This window comes from Austrofundulus limnaeus, unplaced genomic scaffold (assembly GCF_001266775.1).
Source record: "Austrofundulus limnaeus strain Quisiro unplaced genomic scaffold, Austrofundulus_limnaeus-1.0 Scaffold1, whole genome shotgun sequence".
NCBI lineage: Eukaryota > Metazoa > Chordata > Actinopteri > Cyprinodontiformes > Rivulidae > Austrofundulus > Austrofundulus limnaeus.
In genome coordinates, this window is record NW_013952403.1 from 5,825,969 (window position 1) to 5,837,823 (window position 11,855).

Below are 11,855 nucleotides of genomic sequence, written 5' to 3' on the forward strand. Positions count from 1 at the left end.
CACACACACACACACACACACACACACACACACACACACACAGTATCTGCACACCAATGGGAGATTTCAACTTTTTATTTGCAAACAAATATTTTGTTATTTTATCAACATGTCAAAAACAATGTAAAATATTGTGGGGGAAAAAATCCAGATTCTCCACTGAAAAAATTAATTTGAACAAAAAAAAATCACATTATAATTATATTAGAAACTGTTAGGTAAACGTATAGTAATAAAAAAAAACAGCCCGTTCATCTGTTACTTTGTTTTTAAGAAGTTATTTTGTTACATTCAACACAGGGTGATCTAAAGCTAGAGTCAAGCTCCAGTGTTGGTCACCAAAAAGCTCCAGTTTGTCACTAAATATAAAAAACAGGATGTGAACCATACAACTGTGCCTATGATTCCCACGTCTTTAGTAGTGAAAATGACAGGAAGGCTCTTGTCCTGTGCTGCCCACCTTCATAAACGTGTGCCTAGCTGACAACTGGAAAAGACCTAATGTTTTAAGGTAACAACAGAAAAAGGAAAGCATATAAACTCAGACCAATTAGTAAGGAAATGTGTGTTTTGTAGATTATTTCAGCTTTCAAACTGTAACCCAGTTTTTCTAAYTCGCACACCAGTTTTAGCTTGTTGCTAGTCAGGTGATAAATCGCCAACTTTCAACAAAAATGTTTATAATTTTGGAGCAATTGAGAATGTTAAAATATTAATAATTCAATATTGAAAATCTTTTCATTGTGACTCATTTTACCAGCACGGGTCACCTGTTGGCTTAACTTTTTATTTTGTTTTTGTCGTGTACATAAGAAACTGGGCTTATTGCTCGAAAGCTTTAGTTTTCTTGAGCTGACCCTTTCACTCATCAAGGCGTTGTAGAAAATGTCTATTGCACACACTTTAACTTGCACTATATTGCCAAAAGTRTTTGCTCACCCATCCAAATGACTGCACCAGTGCACAAAGCAAGGTCCATAAAGRCATGGATGRCAGAGTCTGGTGTGGATGAACTTGACTGGCCTGCACAGAGTCCTGACCTCAACCTGATAGAACACCTTTGGGATGAATTAGAGWGGAGACTGAGAGCCAGGCCTTCTCCAACATCAGTATGTGACCTAGAATGTTCAAMAATCCCCATAAACACACTCCTAAAGCTTGTGGACAGCCTTCCAGAAGTGTTGAAGCTGTTCTAGCTGCAAAGGGTGGACCAMCGTCATATTGAACCCTATAGATTAGGAATGGGATGTCACTAAAGCTCATACSTGAGTCAAGGCAGGTGAGCCAATRCTTCTGGCAATAYAGTATGTTAAAGTTGTGTGAATAAACTTAACTAAAAGCAAGAGATGCGCCCCCCCATTGATGCTCTCAGTCAGACATGGAGAGGGAAATGGCTCCGGAGTCACAGGAACTTTTCATTCCTGGTTTGAGTGAGAGCTGACTGTCTGGACTTGGAGAGACGGTCTGTGTTGTCTGGTCCTCTATCACCTGAGTGGACAAAACAAAATAAGAAAATAGTAATACTGTTTCATCAGATGGGAATTGAGTAGCTCAGTTAAATGTTTTGTTTTGCCCTGCCTTGACTTTGAACATAGTTGAGCAGGTACATGAAAATGAAAAAAAAAAAAAAAAAAAAACAGATCATTATGATGCAGTACCTCTTCAAACTTCTTAGCTTTATATCGGTCTGCTCCATTCAAGCAGTTCAGTAAGATAATATCACAGAGAACTGTTCCCTGTCAACATGAAAACATCAATCAGAAATAGCAGACAAAAAGATGAAAAACCCATTTTAGCCTCAGTTTASAGGTTCATACCATCCCAATGGAGGTTAACGCAGCAACGATGTTGATCACTGTCGGGACTAAGCTGAACTTTCCTGCCTGGGAGACATAAACGCAGGAAAAACTAAATCTGTTGAAGTCCCACATACAGTGCTGTGATGTTTAATACGTGGCCACAAGATAATTTTGAGCAGCCATGTCTCGTTAGAAATACAGACATTGTTGGAGTCAGATTATTTATGCCTTTATTTTTTGTTTTTTAACTGTTCATGGGTACTCTGCTATGGAGTTCCATTTGTGCCAAAAATATGTTGGCACATATGGAACTCCATACTCCACACTTAGTACTATTATTTGACGAATGTTAAATCCAAACTTGCTAAAATGGAGACGAGATGCTTTGAAGATTTGGGCAAGCTGTGTTAGCATAGATTAGCATACTGATTAGAGACAGTGATGAAAGTCAAATCATAAGAAATTATTTTTTTTATAAAAGTTTATAAAGACAGTAATCCCACGTGTGTTTTCACTTGAAATACATGTGGGGCAAGCCTACGGTGCCAGTTTCTGTGCTAAGCTAACATGATGCTAACTATGCTAACAGTGAAAGATGTTTGCTAGCAGGCTGAGACAATATAAGGTTCAAAACTGATTTGAGAAAATGCAGCATTATATAATACTGTTACCACAATATCTGGATGTGGAAAATATATATTTTTTTTGTTTTGTTTTTAAAGTTTTGCCTGATATGTTGTTGATTTTGGTTCGTTTTGTTTTCAGTGTGAAAACAGCCAGAAACGAAACAAGTGTTTAATGATTACCAACAAATTGCAAAAATTTATACCATTTGCTTTGTCTATTACTTTTGCTATATTATTATTACTGAAGTCAATGATTTAATTTCACTTCCACTGACTTACTTCAGCTTTTTTTAACTAAGGCAAATTTAATTAAAACTAATTGATTTAATTTTAAAAGCTTCTACTTCTATTTGTGCCCTCAACATCCTCTTAATTGTGAACAAACGACACAAATTCCACATAACTCACTTTGCCGGTAACCATGATATCAAACCGGACTGCGTAAACTTTGTGAAGGGTTCTGTATTCAGTCCCATTCTGTGTCTTGAAATATTTGGCATATCTAAATACAAAAAAAATGGAAATGCTATAAAACAATTAAAGGCTGATGAGAGTAAAAAGTAATATACAGTAAAGAAAAAGAAGTTAGCCGCCACTACCTGAAGTTGTACCCTTTAGAGATCTTGTTTTTTTCAAAAGGAGCATCCAGTCTACTGAAAGAGTACTTGGGAACACATTTCTCAATGTTTTCATCCAGGTTGCACTGCCACTCGATGTTTATTCCTATTTCTCCACCCTGAAAGAGAAAGGGTCACATATTAAAGTTTTATTACGTTTTTTAAAAAAACATCGCCGTGAGATAATTAACGAGTGCGTGCGAGATAACAGTAGGTGGCCACAAGATAGTCAACACAAGGCAAGTTAGTGAGGTGTATGAGGTAGTAATGCGTGGCCACTGGATAGTCAACTTGTGACCACAAGATAGTTAACRTGGCCACAAAATAGTCAATGTATTTCTATGGGATAAGGGGGCGTAGGCACAAGACAGTAATGTGTGATCACAAGATAATAACACATGGTCACAAGATATTCAATAAGTGGCCACGAGATAGTTAACACATGGTTAAGAGAAAATAATGTGTGGCTCCGACAGACATGCTCCACTGATATTTAATGGTCACCAGCAAAAATCCTTGTATCAAAGATAAGTCTGTCAAACTGAATAGAGAAAATAAAAAGAACTGCATCAATATTTTAACATTTGATACTAGTTGCTTTGTACACTGTATCTTCCCATAAACAACRTGACTGATTGATATATTTTATCAGTATTCCCTGATGATTTCTCTATCTCTCTCCAACAAACCCACATTGATGCTGGACCAACAACCTTTGGGTCTGGAGAATGGAGCAAAAAGGAAACCAAAGAACTTGTAAGACCTTCACTGCCAGCTGAGTCCAGTCACGCTGGATTTTCTTCAGCACGTCCTCCACCCGRAAGATGGGACAGAAGGGATCCTTCTCATTGTTTGTGCAGTTCTTTATATCCATCGTAGGAGGAAAATTTCCTCTGAGAGACAAAAGAAGTTGTGACTTTTTTCAGCACTAAGAGTGGTTGGTGAATGTGTTATTTTTGCTGCACGTTTCAGCTGCTTTTTAGTCTAGTCCGTTTTGAGACTCATGAATGACCCACCTGGTGACGTTGAAGAGTGGGAATCGAATGCTGTTTTTGATGAAGATGGTGAAGTTTTTTAAATCCATTGGTTCTCTGTAGAAAGGGAGCGCAGCAGATGAGTTTTCCAGGGCAGAGATGTTATTCTGTATTATCTACGTGTGTTGACCCTTACACRTTGACGTTGTCGTTCTCTGCCGGACACCATCCTTCAATCTCGCACATACCTTTTGATTCATTCGAGGATTTATAACAATTGCCTGTCATCATACCTTTAAAAAATAAAATAAAATGAGATGATCAGATTTTGCATCAGCTGACCAGATGTACATTTACAACTGCATAACATAAGAAGTTAACTCGATTCAAGATGGTCACCACAGCTAACCAACCTTAGCCAACACATWCACAGTTATAACTCAGTWTTAAAGACACTGAGCTACACTTTAGTGTGGTAGTAGCCAAAAGTCATCCCCATCACACAGTCTGAGTGTGAACAGATCAATATATAAATCTTCAGTGTTCTCAAAAAACTCATATGAGCCAAGAGTGAACCAGTCACTTTCCAGAACTCACCATTGGAGAGAACAGAGCCAACATGTTGAGCGCAGTCCTCATCTGTCTCGCATGCAAATTTTTTATCAGTCTGAAATACACACACACACACACACACACACACACACACACACACACACACACACACACACACACACACCACAAAAAAAAAACACAATATGAACATGTTACAGAAAAGTACAAAAGGTAAAATGATGAATACTGTATTTATTCATGTATAATACGATCATCATTTTTTGAGCTTACAAAGCATAATAATCTAGTTATCAATAACCCGTGTATAATACTATCCCCCCACTTTATGGATGATTTTTAGGGTTAAATTTCTAGTATTATACATGAATAAATACAGCTATTGTTTTTCAGTCGCACAACTGATAACAATGCAGCAGTTAAAATTTAACAAGGACAATATTGATTACCTAAAGTGATTTTGTTATGCGTAAGATAGTTTAAGATGCTAAAATAAGAAGTGTAAATGTTTTAGTAGCTCAAATTAAATTCAAATTCCTGTAAAAGGTTTAAAAGGAGCAGAGCTGATAGGAAAACTGCTGACAGACAGACGACTCGCACCAAAACATAATACAACCCTTCTGGTTAATACAAAAGGGTTTAATTAACATTTTTCAGAAATAATGGATTTTTGTGAAAGATCAGTCATTTGAGAGACAAAGAAAAATGCACAAGTAAAAACCATTTGTTTATTTGAATTTGAGTGGATTCTGTGACTATGGAAGAGGATCAGAATCACCGTAAATAAAAAATCTGCAAAKGTTAGAATTCTGACTTTCTAATTTTAATCTGAATTCTGAAAAACAAGTCAGAATTCAGACTTTATTTTTAGAACGCTGTTGTTAAAAACAGTGTTCTGAATTCTGACTTCTATTCAAAATTTTGACTTGAGGAAAAAAAATTATCAAAACAAAAGTTAAATTAAATCCGGAAATCAGAAACAAATGTCAGAATTTTGACATTAATCTCAGAATCCTGTGAAAAATAATGAGGAAAAAAAATAACAGAATTTGAACTTTTTACKTTTTCACAGAATATTTTTAACTGTGCCTCTAAGCTTATTCTCTAACAATAAGGGTCATTAAAATTTGGGTAAAAACTTCATTGAAACAAAGTAAAAACCCACCTCTGCACATCGACCTTGGAACTGATTATCCGTTAGGATGGCTCTGGTCATGATGCAGAACATGCCTGCACCCTAAAGCACATCAGGACATCACAGATGTACCACTTCTTTACATAGAAAGCATAATTTAAACAAAACGTCTAAGGGTAACCCACCTGAGGAGGGTAGATGTAATCGGCCACATCCATCACTTGGTCATTAAGTTTACCAAAACCTTTGACTTTGGTTATAACCGATGACTCGATGGCCGTGTCACTCACCTGATACGCCTTTTCATACAGGAAGACRTAGCTGCAGGACAAATAACACAACATGGTTACCAAAGGTTCTCCAGATAAGAGAGAGAGAGAACTCTTTCTGCTCAGGTTAAACAGCAGATCACACTGACCCAACAAAATATGTGATGATGACCAGCTGCACGACTCGGTTAGTGATCCCCACAGACCAGCTCTTCACCACGACAGACTTGGTGGTTTCATAGGTCAAGAAGCCAGTAACACAGCCCACCACTGCTGACATGTTGACCAACTCTTCCTCCAAAACTTCAAACTTCTGAGCCACAAAGAGAGCTTCTCCTGGTTTTAAATGCAAAGACTGTTCTCTTCTTCTTTGGCGTTGTTCTTCAGCTTCAACACATGAGTGTGATGGTGTCTCTCCTCTCTGCCTCTCTTCTCTTGTGTCATTGGTTTAAAACACAAACCGGACCTCCTCCTCCTCATCATCATCATCACCCAGAGGAGCAGGAGGAGGGGGGATACCTCCTTCCTTCTTCACCACAAATCCCTCATCTACACCATTCTCATACGAACTCAGAAACAATTAGAAGCACCGATCAATAAGTCGGACCAGATCTGTTTGTTTAGTGTCAAATATTTGCTCAAAGTGAAACAAACACTCAGATTAGTTCATACTGAGACAATTTAATAAAAAGGATGATTCACTAACCAGGCTGCTTTTATTGGGTTATTCCAGTAGTTCTCAAACTGGGGGGCATGCTGTTTTTATTTTTATTTTTATAATGAACAACAAATTATTCAGGATAAAAAGTCAAAACAAATGGTTATAATAATGCATTTTTTTAAATAAATAGTGACTAGTTGGGGGAAAAATGATGGTTCTTTAATGACAAAACAAAAAGAATGAGTTTTATTTGAGGTTCATTTTGTTTGCAAATGCAGATAAAATCGGGTCTCCACAACCCTGAAAAACAAGTTGATCCCAAGTCTTCAGGGGTTGATTGACAACTTTAAAAAACTTAGTGATTATGGTAAAATCTTGCCTACAAAATCTAGATCCAGATGCTAAAATGCTCATTAAACTGGATCACATTTRACCAGAGAACTTTTCTGGTTTCCATTGCAGATCAAGGTAACAAAAAGCAGAAACAACAGATGTTAAGACCTAAAATAAAAGGTCCTAACGGTCTTACCATCTGTTATTTCTGCTTTTTGTTACCTTTTATTTATACACAGTTTATCTAAAAATATATATTTAAACACCTGTTTTTAAAGGCATAGCTCTAAATAATGTACTTGTCTTATATGAATCAGAGCAGACTACAGTTTTCTGTTAGTTTTTAACAAGCTTTCAGCACATCTCCACTGGGACTTTGGACCACTTTTCCATTCTCTACATCTCCATAGTTTAAAAGACTTCCTTGCCATTACTCGGGTCTCCAGGTCCCGCCACAAGTTCTGGGATCATATTTAGGCCCAAGCAAGGCATTAAAAGTACTTTTATTTTGCAAATTGTTTGATATGCTCATAAAGAATTTATTTAATCAGTCATGATGCTGTTTTGACAAAGCTCATTCATATTACAATAAGCTTCAGGGCGAACTCAGTCAACTTAACTTTTTAAAGTTTACTTCAGTGTTGCAAACAGTAAGTATTAGGAARCAGGGTGATGTAAATGCTGCTTGTAGAAAATAGAAAACAAAACAGGTCCATACCTATATTCCTTGGTTCCTATGCTCAAAAGCACCTACTCTACATTCGACAGTAGCTATGTTCCTCAGTATCTGTTTAACAGTACCTTCAAGAGTATCTATGCTCCCCAGTACCTATGCTTAAGTGTACCAAGAGTACCTATTTTCAAAGGAATCTATGTTTGAGAGTACCTATGGTCGAGAGAACAAATCTTCAAAAGTGCCTGTGTTCAAGAGATCTTATGTTCAGAATTACCTATGTTCTTGATGTTTAAGAGTACTTGCATTCACAGTACCTGTGTTCAAACATACCAATGTTCCTCAGTACCTATGTTCCCTRGTACMTTTGTTTRAAAGTACCTACATWTGAGAGTGAGTTTGAAAGTACCTGTCTGAAATAACCTTTGTTCTAGAGTAGCTATGTTTCCTGATACTAATATTCATGATAACCTACTGTGTGTTCCCCAGTACTTACAGTTTGTTCCCTGGTACCTAAGAGTATATGTTTGATAGTACCCATGTTCTTAGGTAACAATGTTCAAGAGTACTTATATTCACAGTACCTGTGTTCAAACATACCCATGTTCCTCAGTACCTATGTTCCCTAGTATCTTTGTTCGAAAGTACCTACATTCGAGAGTATGTTTGAAAGTACCTACAACTTTATTAAAGACACAAATAGTTMATAGAAAATAGAATTTAAGAMAAAGAAAAAAGGAAACAATCACATRAAAAGATAATAATCACATAAAACAAGTCACTGAATTACAGAGACCAGACCGCCAGTGATTCCACATTCTGGACTTAAACCTGACTGAGCTTTGTGATCCGTTAGTATCTGGATGATACTCTTTGTAGAGACACGTAGCCTCCACATAAACCTGTACATAAGGTTTCTTACCTATGTTTGAGAGAACCTTTGTTCTAGAGTAGCTATGTTTCCTGATACCAATAATCAAGAGTACCTACGATCCCTGGTACTTACTGTATGTTCCCTGGTACCTAAGAGTACCTATGTTGGAGTGTACCTATGGTTTCCCAGGTTTAATTATGAAAGTCTGAGTAACATTGCTGGCATTGTACCTGGAAACATAGGTAGGTTCAGACCCGTTGMCTTGGGTCTTACACGTTCTATTATGTTTGTGTGGATTTTCTCCAGGTGCTCCAGTTTTCGTCCAACAGTCCAAAACATGCATGTTTAAGCTGCCCTGAGACCTCCCTTGAAAAATTAGTTTAATCAGGTTTKTTTTAGAAGTCTTCTCCATTTTTAAGCATTGATCTATGAAAGTTTAGAAAATGTTCCCACATTAAATGTTACTGCTCAAGAACTTCTGAATGCTCAATGTGTCTTCTACGTTGTTTTTTTTAATTCCAAACGTCTTCTCGGTAATTGTAAAGAAAAACAAGCAGAATCAGGGGCTGATCTGTAAGAACACAAAGTCTTAAAGCTTTATAATAAATGACAGAATGTGGTGTTATTGACTAGTTGACATACAATACGACTGTTTCTCTACCCTCACAGGGACAAGCAGAATTAGGGAGATAATGTGATGCAATGACACTGAGTGTTTCTCTCTGCCTGTAGATGTATGTGCCTGAACTGCGTGTCATTTCTTAAGTGGCTCCATTATGTTTGTGGTCCGTTAATGGTAACATAATCCAGGACTAGATGCATAGAGGCACATGTTCTGGACGTAAAGCTTTCAGGCTGTATGTAATTGTTGTATCTATCTCCCGGGATATCTGAGGCGTTACTGTAATGGTCGGAGCTGTGCAAGAATTACACGAGACATAACRTTGTGTCCGTAGACAGAGGATTGTGGGATGAATTTGTTTGTAATAAAAGGCRATCGCCACATGTAATTTATTATTAGAAAACAAACGTCTAAAACCAAAACATTAGGGTTAGACAATTACACAACTGCTCACAAGAGTGGAGCCCACAGCCACAGGCCGGTCTGATGACTTGGCATTTATTTTGCGAGTTAAGCTTAGAGTCTAGTAGAGAAGGTTTTTAAAGCTTTCTTTAYTCTATCATTGTTAAATCATTAAATTAATCTGACTTTCAATCAGGTTTCGATATTTCAGAGTAAATAATTGATGTTAAAGCTCAGAAGGCCACAGAGCAAAAAATATTTTTCATCTAAACTCTGACTAAAATCTCAGAATCGTGAATGCAATCTCAAAATTCTGACTTGTATCACAGAATTCTAACATTTTTCTCAAGATTCTAACTTTAATCTGGTAATTTTGAGTAAGATTTCTGACTTTTCTCAGTATTCTGTCTTTTACATCAGAATTCTAACTTTAAAATCATAATTCTGGCTTTTATCTCAGAATAAACAAAAAGTAAAAAATAAAAAAAATCTTCTCAGAATACTGAATTCTATCTCAGGATTCTAACTATAATCTCAGAATTCTAATTTATCTAACTAATCTCAGAAATCTGAGAGAAAACAACAGGAAAATATCTGTACGGTGGCCTTAATCCTTTTCTGTAAAGAACATTATTCCCAAACGTTCAGAGTTAATTACATTTTAAATTTATTAATTAGATTTTAATTAGATTAACTTTATATATGTAATAAAATATTCAAAGTTCAATCAAATTTTTTTTACCTCCATATCAGTGTTTAACTGTAACAGTTGTGATGAAAGCTTCCTGAGATGATCCGATTCAAGTCTCAGTTGTTGAGATTTGATAAATTAGTTTTTTTTTCTCATAGATTAGAAAGTATTGACTCAGGAGTTTGTTGACTCCAAACTGGAGTGTTCAGAAGGGAACAAAAACTGGGAAGAGGAACGGGCCTTGGACAAATTTCTTAATGTAATCCTACCACAGCTCATTACCCCGCTCCACCTCCACCCCATTAGGTCTGATAATATGAGACCGGCTTTTAGAGCAGTCTTAGCTGAAGTGTTCCCACAGGGTTTCTGCACACTGAGGCACATTTAACCAGGCAGAGCAGTTTTTTTTTTTTTTTTTGGGTGGGGTAGGGAGAGGGTTGGGCGTGTTAGATGGTGGCTCTGGTGAGAGGTTTAGAGACAGTGGTTTCCAACTTTAAAAAAAACTAATCGCTGTTGAAGTAGAGGGTGGTTTGAAGGGAGGCTTTTAAGAGCCAGACACCACCGGATGAGAAGAGGTGTTTTGACGATAAGATGATGTTTTCTGCATCATAAATTCTGATCAGACGTCCTGAGATTGATTTCTTTTGTGTGTCAGATTATCAGTGATCTCTGGCTGATGGCTCTGGTTCCATGGAAGACCACAACCATTACAACTCCTCCTCAGGAAACCATTAATAACCAACAGGCTGTTAAGTGCTGAGTTGCTTTGTAGTATTACCAAAAACCAAGTTATTACATTGAGTCATGATGTTTTCTGGCARGGAGTTTTGAAGATTAGATTAAGAGTTTTTGGCCGTGGTCTGTTATGTTGTATTCATTTTCTTTCTATTTGCATCCATGGAGTCAGACTTCCTTTTAACTTTGTAAATTAATCTTTRTCAAACGTTATTTAGGATTTCTAAAGGTTTTTTACACTGTTCTTTGGAAACTGGATCTTTTTTTCCCCATTTCCTGTCGTCACTGACCACTTTCACAGGAAGGCTTTTGCCACTTAACTCAGACCTAAGAAACATTCAGACATAAAAATTAGATCAGTGGTTCCCAAAGTTGGGGTCGGGACCCACAGTGGGGTCCTGAAACATCAAGGTGGGGTCCTGAAAATATTTTTTTGAATTAATTACACAAAAAAATGACAACTACTGTAAGAACATTTTCCCTTTGTTTTTACAAAACCATAAGATTAGTTAAAATGGACAAAAATAGCCTAATAAGTGTTATTATGCTCTTGTTTATTTGACATGAAAACAATGTTTATCAACCGACAACAGCTGGGGTCTCAGATCTGGTATTTTGYGGGTCAAAAKTTGWATAGTTTGGGAACTCTAGATGAACAGTGTTGTGTTGACACATAACAGCTCYGATTATGGTGTTTAGGTGTACAGACAAAAGCTCAAAGCCTTTTTATCCCTCGTTAATCTCTTCTAAGCTTATCAAGGAATTGATCAGATCATCATCAGCATAAAGCAGGCGTGTCCAAACATTTTGTCACATAGGCCAAAATCATAAAGTCAGAAGGACTTGAGGGCCAAAAATATGTTTCCTTTACCTG

The 11,855-nt window shown here is 36.9% G+C and overlaps 1 protein-coding gene across 1 annotated transcript; it reads right to left on the bottom strand.

Annotated features, from left to right (window-relative positions):
- Positions 1-1,352: 1,352 nt before the first annotated feature.
- On the bottom strand, positions 1,353-6,402 carry p2rx3a (purinergic receptor P2X, ligand-gated ion channel, 3a). Its single transcript, XM_014006818.1, has 12 exons — positions 6,140-6,402; positions 5,907-6,042; positions 5,752-5,823; positions 4,614-4,683; positions 4,213-4,309; positions 4,059-4,133; positions 3,806-3,935; positions 3,025-3,161; positions 2,834-2,927; positions 1,818-1,883; positions 1,659-1,736; positions 1,353-1,488 (listed from the first exon to the last, which is right to left on the bottom strand). Exons 1-12 carry the CDS (start codon positions 6,268-6,270, stop codon positions 1,369-1,371), a joined length of 1,206 nt encoding a protein of 401 aa, XP_013862272.1. The 5' UTR covers positions 6,271-6,402; the 3' UTR covers positions 1,353-1,368.
- Positions 6,403-11,855: the final 5,453 nt, after the last annotated feature.